Source organism: Tupaia chinensis, unplaced genomic scaffold (genome assembly GCF_000334495.1).
Source record: "Tupaia chinensis unplaced genomic scaffold, TupChi_1.0 Scaffold000272_1, whole genome shotgun sequence".
Classification (NCBI taxonomy): domain Eukaryota; kingdom Metazoa; phylum Chordata; class Mammalia; order Scandentia; family Tupaiidae; genus Tupaia; species Tupaia belangeri.
The window spans coordinates 3360325-3377771 of record NW_006159754.1 but is presented as its reverse complement, the minus strand read 5'-3'; the positions used below and the strand labels follow the sequence as shown (position 1 = coordinate 3377771).

General features: G+C 38.2%; 1 protein-coding gene across 17 annotated transcripts in view; it reads right to left on the bottom strand.

The window, feature by feature from the left end:
• MBNL1 (muscleblind like splicing regulator 1) overlaps positions 1–17447 on the bottom strand; it is a 244304-nt gene that overhangs the window by 176880 nt on the left and 49977 nt on the right. For 10 of the 17 annotated variants that reach the window (XM_014588294.2, XM_006149750.3, XM_006149751.3 and 7 more), the window contains exon 2: positions 2283–3292. The exons of 6 other annotated variants lie outside the window; for them this stretch is intronic. In XM_014588294.2, coding sequence (XP_014443780.1) covers positions 2283–2456 — 174 coding nt within the window. In that variant the 5' untranslated portion in view covers positions 2457–3292. Of the gene's footprint in view, positions 1–2282; positions 3293–3448; positions 3821–17447 lie in introns of those variants that run through there. One more of the 17 variants, XM_014588292.2, reaches the window with a different exon arrangement.

Sequence of the window (17447 nt, the reverse complement as noted above, 5' to 3'; positions counted from 1 at the left end):
CATGAGTCATACTTTAGGTCTTTGAAAAATATGTTTTTCATCTATTTCAGCCACCAAATTGAATACAGGAGGGTTACTACCTAAAAGGTAGGATTCTAAATACTGTATTAAGAATCACATAATGTGTCAGCTATATGTAAGGGACATGGTTTTGGAAACATAAATACCTAATTAACTGCCTATCCCAGTTGTTTGAATTAATTCTTAACATAGTTATTTCACTAATATTTAAAGAGCTATTGCCCTGGGTATGAAGTTCAAACAGAAAAAAAAAAAAAAAAAAAAAAAAAAAAGCCCTTTTTTTTTTTATTCAACTCCAAAATATTTTGCCAAATTTCAGCCACTACAAAATTTCAGTGTATCTTAAAAAGACAAAGAGAAAGGACAAAGTTTGCACTGATTAGCTATTACCATGAGTTCATGTCATAAAATAAACTTATAATCTTGAAATTATTTGTTAATTAAAAAAAAAAAAGTCCTTGATGTGGCTGCTGAATCTTGTTAACCACATAGCATGTCATTAAAGCAATGCTGTTGCTTTACTCAAAGGGGGACTGTTCTGTAGCCACAAGTGAGCAGCAACTAAAAAAATATTTTGAGATGGAAAAATAGCAACGGAATATTAATATTTCACAATGTTTCTAAATGTTGTGAGGGCAGGTCTTCTGTGAAAGGACTCAATGTCACAGCCAAATTCAATGCCCTTCATTCTGCAGCTACGAGTGCACCATCCACTGTCTGTAGGATTAAAAATTGGATTTACGAGTAATTGGGTCAAAACAGGGTTACTTATGGACACAGCTGGTTACCGACAAGAGTAATTAGCCCTTTGCCCCTCATTTTATGCCCCCCCCCCCCCGTCTCTAATTACACCTGAATGCAGTCAGTATGAATTTAGGAATACACATTTGCAAAGGTACAATTACTGTGCCCTTCATCAATGCCTTTCAAGGAAAGAGGCCAAAGAGACCTGATGGTCATTTATAACTTTTGCTTACTGATCTTTAGGACTATGGTATTCAATCAAGAACAACCTAACATTTAAAGATATTATTGTTACTTTTTGTCGTATTCTGAAGATGATATCCTTGGAATCTTTGGCAAAAACTTCGGCAAAGTGAACAAGCCAAATTGATGCAATTAAACAGTTAACTCATAATTCATGCTGGTGTTATGAAAGAAAACATTATTATTATAACGATTTCGTTCTGAAAGGTGAAATCAATCTTACTTCTCCATATATGTAGAAGTGATAGGGAGCCCTTCCTTAAAGATTTAAAGAGTTAAACTGGGATATTAACAAGCAAAAGCAATTTGATTAAACTAAGTAGTTTCAGAGTACCCAGGAACACATTTCTAGTCTTGACCTTACATGTCAAAGTAAAGCCATATATGCTATTTTTTTAAGAGACCCATTTTTAAACTTGATCCTTGATTTATGAATCCAATGACATTCTTGAATGTCAAGGAATACTGAAGTAAGTCTTTGAGTATTATGGTGCCCACAAAAGCTAACTTTTAACATTTCTGTCTGGGACTATTACAAAGAGGAAATAGAATGTAACAAAAAATAAACTGCTGAGCTACTTCATATTAGAAGTTCTGACGCTGAAGAGAATGCAGTGATTATTAGTACTTAGCAAACTCTTCTTATTTATAAAACTGCATTCAACAGAGTTTACCCCTCAGGTAATGTACCAAAGCAGCAGTTCAGAATCTTACTTCTAATTACATTTTCCACAAAATGCAAGGCTCCTGGCCTTAAAATGATAAGTCCCTAAAATGAAAAGGAAATCCAAAACATTGATATGTTAAAAGACTAAAAAGTCTTTCGTTTGAGCTCATTTGAAATCTGCCATTCCTTTATGATGGGACACAGTCTTTACCAACAGACAAAAACAAATCATTTTTATTCAGCCATGGCATTCTATATCATACATACATATGCTAAACACACACAGGGGCCTCTACATTCTCCATTCCCAAAGACAGACACTGACTTTGCTATTACTAAGTAAGAAGTACATTAACACTCTGCTCTAGGAAAAAGGAAAAAAAAAAAATCACAAAGTGAAGAACTGGTCAAGTTATCTGTAACAAAGTTTGGCCAGATTTGGTTCCAGTCCTCACCATAAAATTCCCCAGCCCAACACCATCAGTAAGAACATAAGGTAGAACTAAACTAGTAACAAAACAATCCATAATTCCAAACTCAGAGAACAGGTCCATATCCCCTTTATTCAATTATTGCATATCCTTAAAAGAATATAATATTTACTCACTTTCAATGAATCAAAGCAGGCGATTACTCGTCCATTTTCAACTTGGCAGCTTTTCGAAGGATGTGCAAATTTACATTCCGTGTCTGGCCGTGAGCAAGTCCCCCTTTGGAACTCTCTACATACTTCCAGTGTTAGCCATTTTGTGTCCCGAATTGGTGTGACACTAACAGCCATGTTTAGATTTTACAGGTAGTTAAATTTTCAGTGAAACCAACAAACCCAACTCCCCCCCAAAAAAACAGCAACAACCAAAAAAAAAACCAAAAAACAACAACGACAAAAAAAAAAAAAATGCTGAACTGATAAAACTGTAAAATGATGATGAAAATGTCCCCTCCAAAATACTTTTCCCCCACTCCCTGCTTTAAAAGTACATGGAAAATTGTGTTGTCAATATCAAGGAAAAGATCTCCCACTAGAAATTCACAGCATGAAACTGTTAATTCAAAGAGGTTTTGGTTTTGAGAGAAATAATACGATTATAAGTAGATGAATGTTTAAAAGTAGGGCCTGGAATCAGCCTTGTGCTCTCAGTAACCCCTTCCCAATTTGGAGCCCAAAATGCAAGCATGAAAACGTGGCAGACCCTTTGACACCGAATTTCCAAGCTGCCTTCAGCAAAGTTGTCTGAAAGGGAATCTCCTCACAGCTGAATTTGCAATGGAGTTTGGTGGTGCAATCGGTATTGATTAGTTTGGCATAGACAGATGCAGCAGTTTAGAGCAAAATCGAGAAAATGATTTTTTTTTTTCCTCCTTGATTTCCTGGCAGAAGATATCTTACTTTTTCAGCAAACTTTTCTTTTAAAACTAAAGCAGCCTAGGGCAATGCCAGATACTTAGAGCTTTTCTCTTGATTATAAGTAGAAATGGGGGTGTCTGGGCTAGAGGTGGAGGGTGGATGTGCTGTCGTCACAGTCTAGCTGGCAGCAAGCAAGGCAAAAGCAGAGACTGCTCTAGAAGCGGTTCCAAGCAGCAGAGACGTCAGGAAAGGCACTTCTTAGTACCAACCTGTAGAAAAAAGAGATAGGTTAAGATTTACTAAGTAGCACTTTACTGAGGTCCTACAGTATCACAACCTGGCATGAGAGACCAGACAAAGTAATATTCAAGTCAGCCTCTCTCTTCCCTCTCACTCCCACACATACACACACACAAAATACTTACAGTGAGGCATATTGCAGCCAGCCATTGTAGATTTATTAAAAAAAGGGGCCGTTTCCCCTTGTGAAGCAATGCATGATAGAGAGATAACCAATCACAGATAGTGTTGCAGCAATATTCTGGGCAGAAAGCCAATAGTGTGGGTTGTCTTATGAAAGGTCGCGCCTGTCAGACGTTCATTACTATGCTATAAGCACAGAAAATGTCCATCAGATGTGACTTATTCCACTGCAAAAGGACGAGCATGTGGGTTTTGAATTTACCCAACATGCAGTGAGTGGACTAAACCATGTTAGTTTCAAAACAGCTTCTAAGACAAGTCCAAGCACTTGACGATCATTACCGGAAAGAAAAATACTCCAGAAGCAAGGTTTAAAAATTGCAGCTGATTTCCAAGCTGCTTTCTCTCCGGCTCTGCGCAGGGACGGGCACTGAACAGCCTGCTCCTGCTGTCCTGACACGTGAATCAAAAAGGAAAGGGGTGTTTCCAAATGGTACATTCTCCTGACCTATCCAATTCACTTCCTTCTAAAGCCCAAGTCCTGCCCCTCCACTGAAAGCCGCACTCATACTGTAAAACTATTCCATTCAGCCGGCAGACACTTTGTCAATAAATCACAGGCAGGCGAGATATGAACAAAAGCATCCTTTATTCCAACATTTTTAAAGCAGAAGCTGAGGTCATGTGGGGAAAATAAGGAGTGCAGTGTTGTCAGTGTGTCTGGTAAATCTGAAATCAACCTCGAGGGAGAAAGTGATTCCATCGCAGAAACATTAAATATTAAGTGAGCAATTTGGTTTGGGCTTCATGATGTACTTCAGAAGTACATTTTCAAATGAAGCCTGGAGGGGGGAGCAGGGATCCCCAACTGCCTAATGATCTGTTAACATAGCACTACGAGACTATGCCTTGGAGCAGGGCATTTTTTGCTTTAACAACTTACTTTCTGTTTCTAACAGGCTGATAAACTTTCAGAAGATTTTTAGTAATTACCGAAACAAAGTACATATATTTTTTTTCCTTTTTGAATGTTGCCAGTGAAGAAAACAAGGGTTTAAACTAAGTTTCACATGCCTAAGAGACAATCATATAGTATAATAGAGTTTAATCAAAGTGATCTATCAGCATATGGTACGTTTGTCATTTTGGAAGTTAGAACATAGTGTGTGCATGTGTGTGTGTGTGTGTGTGTGTGTGTGTGTGTGAACAAAAACATCGTGGGCTAGCTAGACCAGCAGTGCAGCAGTTATGTGCAGTATGGCTGGGTTCAAGTTCCAAATGGCTGCCAGTTCAAATCTCGTGTCTGGTGGCTTGAAAACTACACAGGGCATGTGTATGTGTATGCCGCAAATCCTAATGGGATGGAGAAAGGGGGAAAAGAGTTGCCATGTGACCACGCCCCACCACAGGGTCCTCTCTCTCTGGCAAGCCCATGTGCCTTCTCGCAATAATAATTTTTAAAATCCACAGAACTCATATTTTTTTAATTTTAGGATTAATATGATCATTCTTAACGTTGAACTTTTTTTAAAATACCCTCTAAAACTATTAGGAAACTACATCTTTCGATAGAAATTAAGAGAGCTAACTCATTCCACTGTCAAGGAAACATTTTTGAAAACATTTCAGGTCCTAATGCCTGATTCTATAAAAAGTCACATTCAGTCATAAGCTCCGAATGTCCACCTTCCTAAATCTCTGTTCTGCATTCAGAATTTCTCAACAACTTCGTGCCTTGATCATGGATCGTACGCGTGATCAAAAATCTTTTGAGTCAGGCCAGCAGGTGGTGTGGAGGTTAAAGCGCTGGATCCACCATGGCCAGTTGCATGGCTCAAGTCCCAGACCCAGCAGCTTGAAAAATCACACTGGGCATGTGTGAGTGTATGCCCAAAATCTTGAGAGAAGAATGGTGGAGAAAGGGGCTGCAATGTGGCCATCCCCCGCAAGGGGTGAAATCTCATTCTCTCTTTCTCTCTCTCTGTCTCTGATGAGTGCATGTGCCCTGTAGCAAAAACTAACTCAAGTGCCTCAGTTACAACCATTCACCTCCTTTAAAGCAGCTAAGACGTAACTAACTCCCTTCCTCTCGTCCTACCTATATATTAATACTGCCTTCCACGCCTTATACTGTGTTTTATTTTCCTACATGTCTGATACACTAGACTATCTGTTCCTAAGAACAATATTGCTCCTCTTAGTAATCCCAGTGCCTTGCATGCTGATGGAAAATACAACAGATGCAGTCCAATAAACATTGGTAAATTGGGAACCAGCAGTTAGCGTAATGGCTATGTCACTGGACTCCCACGTAGTCGACCGTGGTTTGCGCCCCGGACCCGGTGGCTTAAAACTCATGCCGGGCGCGTGTGCGTGCATGCCCAAGATCCCAAGAGGAGAATGGAGGAGAAGGGATTGCGGCGTGACCATCCCCCCTGGGGGGTGATTTCTCACTTTCTGTCTTTATGTCTCTCTCTGTCTGTCTGGCAAGCGCACGCGCCCTATAGCGAAAACTTCTCAAAAAAAAAAAAAAAAACAAAAAAAAGGTAAATTAAATAATTATTGCATCAAGACTGGGATTATCTTTAGGGCACGAAAACACATGAACACATGCCAACACTCAGGTGAAAATATACACATGCACACACGCATTACTGTCTTTATCAGTTACTGTGTTCCAGGGCCCCTTCAGCACTCTCACTGCCTGGGACTCTCCCCCGGCCTTGGACAGTTCCTCTCTCACTCCACACCGAGGCTCTGCGAAAACTTCATGCAAGTCTCTTCCCCCATGTTCCTCTCAGTATCAATGGTGGATGACCTGATAGGTTGTAAATACTTCAATCAGAGAGCATGAACTCTCTCCCCCTCTGGGCCACCAATTTTAAGCCATCTTTCTTCTCAGGCTTCCAGGAGTTCTTTCCTCCTGCCCATGGTTAACCTTCCACAAGCTTCCATCTTGACTTGTTCCTTCTCAAGACCTCCTTCCCTTCATACCCCTAACTCAAGCACAGCCTTCCTTTCCAGACCTTTCTCTTTGCCCCAAATGTGCTGAGTTACATGAAATGGAGGGAGTGGCATGGAGGATGAAGGGGATCCTGCCCGGGCTATCTATCCTCCTCTTCCCAACACGCTGAATCTATCTGGGAGTGATTCCTAACAGAACATGTATATGGGAGAGAGAAGAGCAGTGTCCACAGGCCACAGACACCATGATACCTTTCCCACAGTGCAGGATCCTAGGCACACATGCATGTGCCCAGCCTATTTTCAGCCAGACCAGCCTGGGGATTCAAACCTATGTCGGCAGGTGGCATCCAGCTCAGTGTCTACTCAACACTACTAACTGTGCCATAGAGGCTCTGAGCCACAGGTGCTGCTTTTGTAGTTTTGTTGTTGTTGTTTTGGTTTGGTTTATTTGTTTCTTCCTCTCCTGTTTACTTCTGAATCCCATCAGTCTGACTTCCACACTCATTACTTTACTGCTCAACCAGGTCAGCAACGCTCCTATGCAGGCCACAAGGACAAAGTTTATTCCTGGTCCTTTCTTAACCTCCACCACCCTTTGCAACTCCTTTTTTAAAATTCTTTCTCCTTGTAGGAACAGACACATTCTATCCTTTGGCTTCTCTAGTGTTGTACCTCTTCACTCTCTTAGATAGGAGGTGTCCAAGCTTCCTGGCACATGCCAAGCTGTTAGACACTCCTGGGTCTTAGTACATGCTAACCCTTCACTGGGTTTGATACATACTTTCTCATCCTTGCCACCTGGCACATCCCTCCCCCTCGTTTAAGTTCCTATTCAAATGTCTTCTCTATGACTCTGGGTCTCCTACATATCAGAATATTTTTGTTATTTTGTGTGTCTTCATATTTTTCCCCTCAACAAAAGAGTACATCCTCAATGTCCCAGATCTCCCAGTTTCTGAAATTCAACAGCTATTCGTAAATGTTTGATAAATGAATAAACAGCATTCATGCTAATAGAAATAAACATGTACATGAGAATGTGTTCCCAACACCAAGGAAATATTTAATCATGATTTATGGGATCCCAAAAAAAGAGAATGGAATCACTAGAAATAGCTGCACTGTCTGGTGGTAAGTTTAAATATAAATACAAGGATCAGCAAGTAGCGTGGTGTTTAAGGTGCTGGACTCCCACATAAGTGACCGTGGTTCAAGTCTCAGACCTGGCAGCTTGTTTTCTCACTTTCCCTTTCTCTTTCTCTGTCTCTCTCTGGTGAAATTTGAAAAAAAAATTAATTAATTCTTGAAAAATAAATAAATAAATATAAATATGAAATAATTTTCTAGTTTATTATTGTTCCTTTCTACCATTTAATAGGCTTAGTCCCACTTACGCACAAGATACTGTTTAATGACTAAAATGCTTGCAAATCAGCATTCTGGATCTTTATTTTCTTAGCAAAAACATTCTATTATTACAAAAAGTGTGATTCAAAGAACTACAGGCCTATATTTGTAAGATGATCATATCACTTTACTGTAAAAGACATAGGCAATGATGATAATCCAAGCCAGCATGGACAGTGAGCAATTAGAATGGGCACCAAACTTGATGCATTATCATTTAGCTAGACCTGGTGGAATATGCACTGCCCCTGATACAGCCACTCTGGCAACACACTCAGATATAGCCTATAAATTAACTGTATGAAATTGCTGACATCAGATTGTCCTACTGGGTCATCAGGAAAGTCATGATGCATTTTTTTTTTTTTTTTGGAGAGATTTTCACTGTAGGGTGTGTGCGCTCGCCAGACAGACAGAGAGAGACATAGAGACAGAAAGTGAGAAATCACCCCCCAGGGGGTATGGTCACGCCGCAATCCCTTCTCCTCCATTCTCCTCTCGGGATCTTGGGCACGCACGCACACGCGCCCGGCATGAGTTTTAAGCCACCGGGTCCAGGACACGAACCGTGGTCGACTACGTGGGAATCCAGCGACATAGCCATTACGCTAACTGCTGGTTCCCAAGTCATGATGCATTTTTGCATAGAAAATCACAGAAAAAATACATCACGACTTTCTCAACAACCTAATATATTCTTTTTTGTTATTCAAAAATAATTTTAAGGAAGATTAAAAATCTTCAAAACTTTTTTGGTAAATTGAGATTTTTATAGGATTTGGATCAATATTAATTCCCAAAATGTGACTTTGACTAGCAATGGGTTTCTTTTTCTATTCATAGATACAATGTTTAAAACTGTGTGGGTGGGACCGGCAGGTGGTGTGGTGGTTAAAGGCGCTGGGCTCCCACATGGCTAGCTGCCTTTTGATTCCCAGACCTGGAGGCTTGCTCTCTTTCTCCATCTCTCTCTGGTCATAACTGAAAAACAATAATAATAAATAATTCTTAACAAAAAGTATATGGGCAACATCCAGATAGTAAGAATTCTTACAAATACATTTGCCTAAAAAATAAGTTCTATCTGAAAATAATTATTGAAGGGATTATTTTTGCATTAAAGATATTTACTAATAAGTAAATTACTTCTGGGGTAGATCTCTGGCCTATATCTCAGTATATCATAATTAATTTCCCTGTAAAACCCAATGAAAAGATTGTATGAGAAAATCAAGAGTTTTGTAATGAGAATCAAACTTACTGGAACATGCCTAGTCATTAAGTCCTTTTTAACCCCACTGATGAAATTCCAAACTCTTAAACTATAGAGTTCTTCACTTTATATGACAGCTCCTACAAATGATTGTATCCTGCCAGAAGAGCCAATTTCTTCTTGAGTGATATCACAAATCATAAGACTGGCAGGTGACATGGTGGTTAAAGTGCAGGACTACCACGGGCCAGCCATAGTTCAAGTCCCAGACCTGGTGGCTTGCCTTCTCACTTTTTTTCTCTCTCTCTGTCTGGTAAAATGATAATAATAATAATAATAATAAGGATGAATAAAATAATTTTTTTAAAAAAACATGTTCATAAGAAAAAAGATAAAACATAAGGGAAATAGGAGGATGGAAATGAAGAAAATATGAAACAGCAGAGATAATGAAAGCCAAGAAAAAAATCAAGATAAAAGATAAAGGAAAAAAAAAGAAAATCATGAAAAACTACCAATTATTTTTACAGCCATTGATACATATTAGTTGAATGGTACTGAACTAACACACTGGAGGGCTTCCTAGATTCAGTGGTCACATACGTAGTTCAATATTAGATAAACAGACACAGCGTATGGGAGTAAAATTCTATGCTGGAGGATTGGATCACCTCTACAGAACAGGTTAGATTTCTGAGTCACATCAGTTTACCAATCATTTCAGTGCTTCTCAACCAAATATAAACAGATCAGACCAGTTAGATCCCAGGGTAATCAGCTGGGAATTTGGAGGACTTTTTCATATAATTTTGAAGCTGAGATAGGTAATATACTGAAGAAGTTAACTAATTATTTGAGGTCTTTTATTACAATTTTTATTTACTAAGTCACTTTCATTCTAACTGAAAGAGATGGCCGATTTCACCATAGAAGTCTGGAGGTGAGAAAACAGGGCCCCTTGCCCAAAACCATAACGTCTTTCCCTGGCTCACTGGTGACACCAAGTCCATAATTAGCAATGTCGTACAAACTAAGTCTGTTCATGCAACAATTCTGCCCAGGACTCACCCCAAATATTAAAAGATGCCTTAGTATACACACAACAAAGCTTTTCTGGAGGCTGTACGGCCATTTCCCACACTTGCTAAGGTCCAAAACAGAGAAACAGAGCTGTTATTTATTCTATGGGAAAAACTGGTCCGAATGGGTTAATGCAGCCTTCAGCAGTATTCAACTCCCTATAGCCAAAAAGCTGAGATCAGTGATTCTCAGTGGAAAGCACACTCTGAGTAGTACCCATGGGGATTTTAGGTGATGCACGAACCACATAAGTTTAATACATGATTTGCATGTTAGAACTACCTCTTCCAATCTGTGATTGCGTGGCTATTATAGCTTAGGAAGAAGCTAAAGTTTAATACCAAAAAAAAAAAAAAGTTTTAAAATAGGACTAAGTAAATAGATTGGCAAAAATTATAAAGGAGATGTGCAAAGGAGAGATTTCTGAAGCTACTGCTAAGAGAAAGGTAACTTTCAATCACACATCCCCTGGAAAGCATAGACTGCCAATGTGGCCTGCTGGTCTAACACATTTCAGACAAACTGCTCCAAGAAGAGGAAGGCGGTGTTTACTAACTCAAATAAGTAATCTAAAGTCTGTCACAGCAGTCTTAAAATTCTCATCCCTTACTAGGTCTGGTTTCCTAACTCAAGTGGTCAGCCTTTGGAAGGACAAGAAAAGAGTGTTGGATAGATAATGTGCAATTGCTAAAAGTTGAAATTCCAGAAGCAACTCATTAAAATGCATCCAAATTAGAAAATGATTAGATCAGCCCATGGCAATGGTGGTCAAGGAAGTTGGATCCCACATGGCTGATTGTAATGTCTGAGTCCTGGACCCAGCAGTTTGAAAAAACACTCAGAGTGCATGTGAAAAGCCTAAAAGGAGGGAGAAATGAAGAAGGGATTGTAACATGACCATTCCCTATGGGGACGGGGGACTGTGTTCTCACTTTCTGTGTCTGTTTCTCATTGTCTTTCTCCAGTGAGTGCATATGCTCTCTGGAGGAAAAAAAAAATTTTTTTAATTTTTATATTAAAAAGAAAATGATTATCATCACTTACATATTATATTTAAGAGAAAATAAAACACAAAACATCAACCATTTTGCAAGAATTTTGAATGGATTTCTATATCAGGCAAAAAAAGTTTTTTAAAGATTTGAGATCATTAGAAGATGATTATTATTACAATGGATCACTATACTTTATGTACTGGGTCACTAGCTTCACCTAAATAGGTCTTCATCTCATTCCTGCAGCAAAGTTACTTTCTAAGATTTTTCCAGCCCACGATCAAAGTATCCAACCTTCTTTTCCTCCCAACAGCAGCCCAGACTTGCTGTGAGAGAAGTATGTATTACACAAAGTACTAAAAGATACTATGAATGAAAAGGAAACAAGACCAACTGGTGGTTAAATGTGTGCGTGCCCCAAATCCCAAAAGGACGTAGAGATGGAGAAGGGATTGTGGAGGCATCATCCCACATAAGGTGTGCTTTCTCACTTCCCTGCTCTCTCTTTCTCAGTCTCTCTCTCTCCAGAGAGCACATATGCCACCTGGCAAAATTTTAAAAAGAAAAAAAGAAAGTAGAGTAATATTAAATATTTACCTCACGATTTTTTATCTGACTTTGCTATAAAAATGTAAGCTCCGTAAGAGCAGACAGTTGCTAAACTAATTCTCCACTAAAATAAGCACCAAGGGGGGACCAGCAGTTAGCCTAATGGCTATGTCGCTGAACTCCCATGTAGTGGATCGTGGTTTGAGTCTCGGACCCGGTGGCTTAAACTCACACTGGGCGCGTGTGTGCGCATGCCCAACATCCCAAGAGGAGAATGGAGGAGAAGGGATTGTGGCGTGGCTATCCCCCCAGGGGGTGATTTCTTGCTTTCTGTCTCTCTGTCTCTCTCTGTCTTTCTTGCAAGCGCACATGCCCTATAGCAAAATAAGCACCAAAACAGTGCCTGACCTAGAGTACACAATCAATATTTGTAGCACAACTATTTCTCTTTATATATCTAAATACTAGTCTATAAATTTTTTGCACGGGTTACAGTCCTTGGGCTACAGATATGCAATTTAAGGCATCAGAGATGTCACCTTTATAACTGAATGGCAATAACTGAATGGCAATAGCATTAAACATCATTCATTGGAAAGAAAACATGAGCCGATGAAATTAAAATAGAACCATATTTAAATACCTCCTTGCTTGTGAAGTTGAAGACTTTTTTAAATCCACAGAATTCAAAACAGTTATGTGTGGCTTTGCAAATTTAAAACATTTAAATAATTATCTGTGCATTTCTGACAGAACCAGTCTTAAATCCTGGCAAAATTTAGGGAACATTTGCATTTTCCTGATGATATGCAAACAGGCAGTGTTTTATCATTTCCTTCTATTCTACAATAAGATGAGATAAAACTGTGAATGCTACTTTATAATTCTTCAAGAGGAAACACTAATCTTATTCATTGTTTTATTTACCCATATTTTACAGAAAGACATTACCTTCTTAACCTCAGGTAGTCGTATCTGATCTACCCCTATCATTTAATATTGCAAAATAATAAACAATCAGGAAACCAGAATACTGACTACAATGAAATTAATGCTGTTATGTTCTCCAGAACTAAACAAGAAAAATCAAACCTCATCCTTCTGGCATTTTTCAGGAAAAACAGTACATGGATCCAACCGGAACCTATCAATGAGAAACCAGCAGGACGAAACTGACTGCTACGTGAAATGCAATACGCCGTGATCTCATTGGTCTCATTGCAAGGCCCTGACTTGATTCTAAAGCCTCCTTAAATGAGATATACTTTATTGGACCTGGTAATGAAGGACCCACATCCTAGTTGTAATCGGCGACCTCTAAATCTTCTGAAAACTATCACTTAGCTTCTTACTGAAGGTGGTGGCACCTCTGCCTAAAACATTTTTAAATTTTATCTTCGTTGCTCCAAGACTGGTACCAAATCCATCCGGGCTTCCTTACTGACACGACTGTACAACTCCAAAGTGAGCAGTAAGTGGAGCAATGAGAGAATGAAGAAAATATTCCCACAGCACCCCATCACTGCAGTGCATTGCATTGGCACCTCTCTGTCCCACTGTAACTTGTGTTCCGAAGCAAATAGAATTCTTACAACCAGCAGTCATAAGACACTCTGCACATTAACCCTACCTGTACTCCACTTGGGCAAAGTCAATTACTTGAGATAAATTATAAAATCAACATGTAAATAAATGAGAGGTTTAATTAAAAACTGCCCAAAACATAAAGCATTACTCTATTAGGATCAGACATAATAACAGTTAACCACCCTTTCAACGATTTCTAAAAATTCAATGGGCCAATTGCCCTTAATACTATTTAACTCAATCTCAGCACAAAAGTTTAATTTTAACAGATTTTGAATGTCCAAATGTCTGACTTAAAGCCTAAATAGTAATATCAATCAGGACAATGCAACAGGTGTATTTATATTGAAGACTGTCGAAAACATGTTGCAGAATTATTCATCACTATGAGAAAAGTATGGGAAAAAAATCTATGTTTATGATTAAATAAAAAGATCTAAAATAATTATTCTTCAAATAAGACACAAGAAACAAATGATGAATGAATATAGTATGGAATCACATAAATGCATTCTTATGATACAACACAACACTAATATTGTGTCCTTTCCATATAATCAGTAAGTCACTGCTATTTCACTGCTGTGTTTCTTTTTTTAAACAATAATTATTTTATTTAACTTTATTTATTTATTTTCATTTAAACAGAGAGGGACAGAGTGAGAGAGAGAGAGGTGGGGTGGGGAGGGGATGACAAAGCAAGCAGCCAGGTCCAGAACTCAAACTGCTGTCATCTATGTGGGAGTTAGGCGCCCTTAACCATCACGCCAACTGCCAGCCCCTCATTAATGTATTTCTTATTTCAAACTTTAAAAATAATTAAGCTACATAATCACCACACAGTTTAATTTTACAATTCTACAAATTTCTATTGATTTATAAATTTTACCTTAAAAATCATCTAATTAACAATCTCAAATATACTTTTAATAATAAACCAAGGCTGGGACCAGGAGGTGGTATGGTTAAGCACTGGACTCCCACATGGCCAACCATAGTTCAAGTCCCAAACCTGGCAGCTTGGTTTCTCTCTCTCTCTCTCTCTCTCTCTCTCTCTCTCTCTCCACCCTATGTGCCCTGTAGCAAATGAAAAGTAATAAAGTAATAACAAAAATAAATAAAATTAAATAATTATCTGAAAAATATAGCAATGTCAAATGAATTCATTCCTAAGAACAATGAAATATTAGATTATTAGTTTAACTTGAGCTTTGTTTAAAAAAATCACTAATTTGTGTATGCTCTCATACAATAAGAATATTATTTTCACTGACTAATAGTAAATCAAGACTCCATTGTTTTTTCCTCCAGTGTAAATATGTAACAACTAAAGATGTGCATTGACAAACCATATTCTTGTTTCAATGTAGCCTAAATATTCTTTGAAGAAAGTTCTACATAACTCACAGACTTAACAAAGTCCAAGATGTTGAAACACAAAAAATTATGTTCATATTCCACATAACACAGAATATGTTAATGATCTTTCTATATCAACAGAAACAGAAAAACATTATTATTTTTAACAACTACACATTACTCCACCATCTGTCCATTTCTTTACTAGTGGTCACCTAGGTTAATGCCAATTTTTCACTATTTCATGCAACGCTGCAATATAAAACCATATTGACATTTGAGTGTGTTTTTGTGTTTGTTTGTTTTGAGAGAGATTTTTGCTATAGGGTGTGTGTGCTTCCTGGAAAGAGCGAGAAGTCAACCCCCAGGGGGATAGCCATGCCACAATCCCTTCTCCTCCATCCTCCTCTGGGCATTTTGGGCATGCACACACATGTGCCCAGCATGAGTTGTAAGCCACTGGGTTCAAGACTATGTAATATAATATAATATAAACACTTAATAATATAAACCCTTAAAGCATAAAGTGTATTGATATGTTAACTTTAAACTAGAAAAATGTCTTTCAAATAAACAATGGCCAATAGGTACTTCCAACAACAATAAATAATATGCTTTTCTATTTTTTTTTCTGAGTCTATGCTATACCTTGAAAAGATTACTAATTCTGTACTGTTAATTTTTTCTCTTGTGGAAACACACAAAAATGTACAATATTCTTTTGTCCTATAAATAGAACTTAAAACTTATCTTTGTATTTTGCAAAATATTTTGTTAGGCCTTCCATGGCAGCTAATCGAAAGAAACATTTGTAAAATCAGTTTTCCAACTGTTACTTCAAAATAAAGTATTTCATTGCTAAAATAATTACAGCATTGTATTTTTTATTTACTTGCAAAAAACAGGGACTAGAAGTTTGAATAAATGTTTGCATTGGCAGAGTATCAAAATGGACAATTTTGTTATTTTCTTATTAATAAAAACAAGAAGTTTGGTTAAAAATGTCTGTGGGGCATAAGTTATATTTGGAAAATCTCTGACAGCACTTTGTCATCTGATGAAGAAAATGCTTTTTTTTACACAATATTTCTAAAAACGTCGGAAAATATCTGCTACTCCCCTCCTTTTTAGATGCTAATTGACTAAAGGAAATGGTTTCTGACAATCACTATTAATAATACAAGGCGTTATCAGACTAGCTAAAGCACAGCAGAACTCTGGAAAAGTCTATAGCCTCAAACAGATTTTCCTCGTAGTAATATCACCCAGAATAGAGGTACACTTGTATGAATTTCTAAGTCTGGAATGGGCAGTCTTCACATGCATCTCCAGTGACAATAAGTAACCTAGGTACATGCACTTGTATGACTTTTGCCTATCCACATATGTCCTGTTAGGAAATAAAATCATTCTCAGGCCAGCATGTGGCAAGGTAGTTAGGGGCGCTGGACTCCCACATGGCCGACTGTGGTTCGAGTCCCAGAGCTGGCGAGTTGCTTTCTTGCTCTCCCTTTCTCTCTCTCTTTCTATCTCTCTCCGGTCAAATTTTAAAATAATGATAATAGGGAATGGCAGGTGGTGTGATGGTTAGGGCCACTGGATTCCCACATGGCCGACCAGGGTTCAAGTCCCAGAACTGGTGGCTTGCTTTCTCACTTTCACTTTCTCCCTCTCCCTCTCTCTCTCTCTCTCTTTCTCTCTCTCTTTACTGTCCCTCTCTGGTCAAATTATTAATTAATTAATTAATTAATTAGATAAAATAATTATTTAAAAAATAATAACAAATGGAATTCAATAAATGAAAAATTATTTTTAAAAAAATCATTCTCCTCTTGCTTTGTTCTCCTCAAATGCTCTTTCTTAGTTATTAAATAACTGTTCACAGAATTAAAAAGTACCTAAAAGTAGATTTGTAAAAGACTTTAAAGGGTTGGCTGGCAGAATGTGGGTATTTCCAAGGCTTTTATTCTCATTTTGACAATGTGATGTTACCAGCTTCTCAGAGTATAAAGTCACACTTCTCAGGAGATGAGAGCAAAGATTTTTACTCTGAGGATTTTTTGCTTTCCAAGGGTATACATACTGAACAAACTAATATGGCAGTTTGGGACTTGGTTCCTTGACTAAATAAAACAAAACAAAGCAAACCCACCCCTTTCTTAATTATTTTAATTACACATAAGTGTCTGTGTATCCTGGATAAGCTGTAACATATGAGGAAACGCAAAGAACATGCTACATCCTTTTTTTCTTTTTTTTTTTGAGAGGCTTTTGCTATAGGGCACATGCGCTCGCCAGAAAGACAGAGAGAGACAGAGAGATAGAAAGCGAGAAATCACACCCCAGGGGGGATGGCCACGCTGCAATCCCTTCTCCTCCATTCTCCTCTTGGGATCTTGGGCACGCACGCACACGCACCCGGCGTGAGTTTACGCCACCGGGTCCAGGATTTGAACCACAGTCGACTACGTGGGAGTCCAGCGACATAGCCATTACGCTAACTGCTGGTCCCAACATGCTACACCCTTTTAATGAGAGAATGATGAAAACTGTGTTTCCATCAGCATCATATGCTCTTAAAAAGCAATAACCAGCTTTCTACAGCAAATCAGAATGCAATGGTAGCTAGCTATAAAATCAAATAACTGCCAACAATTTCTTAAGAGCAAAACTTAATGTTCTGGGATAACTGATGCTCCAGAAAGTTTCTTGAATGACTGAATCAGTCACCTGAGAATGACTCTTCAAAATTATATTCCAGGAACTTACCCTAGACCTGCTGAATAAAAAACAAAAATCTACATTTTTACCAAACTCCCCAAGTTAAGCCCTACTAAATTTTGG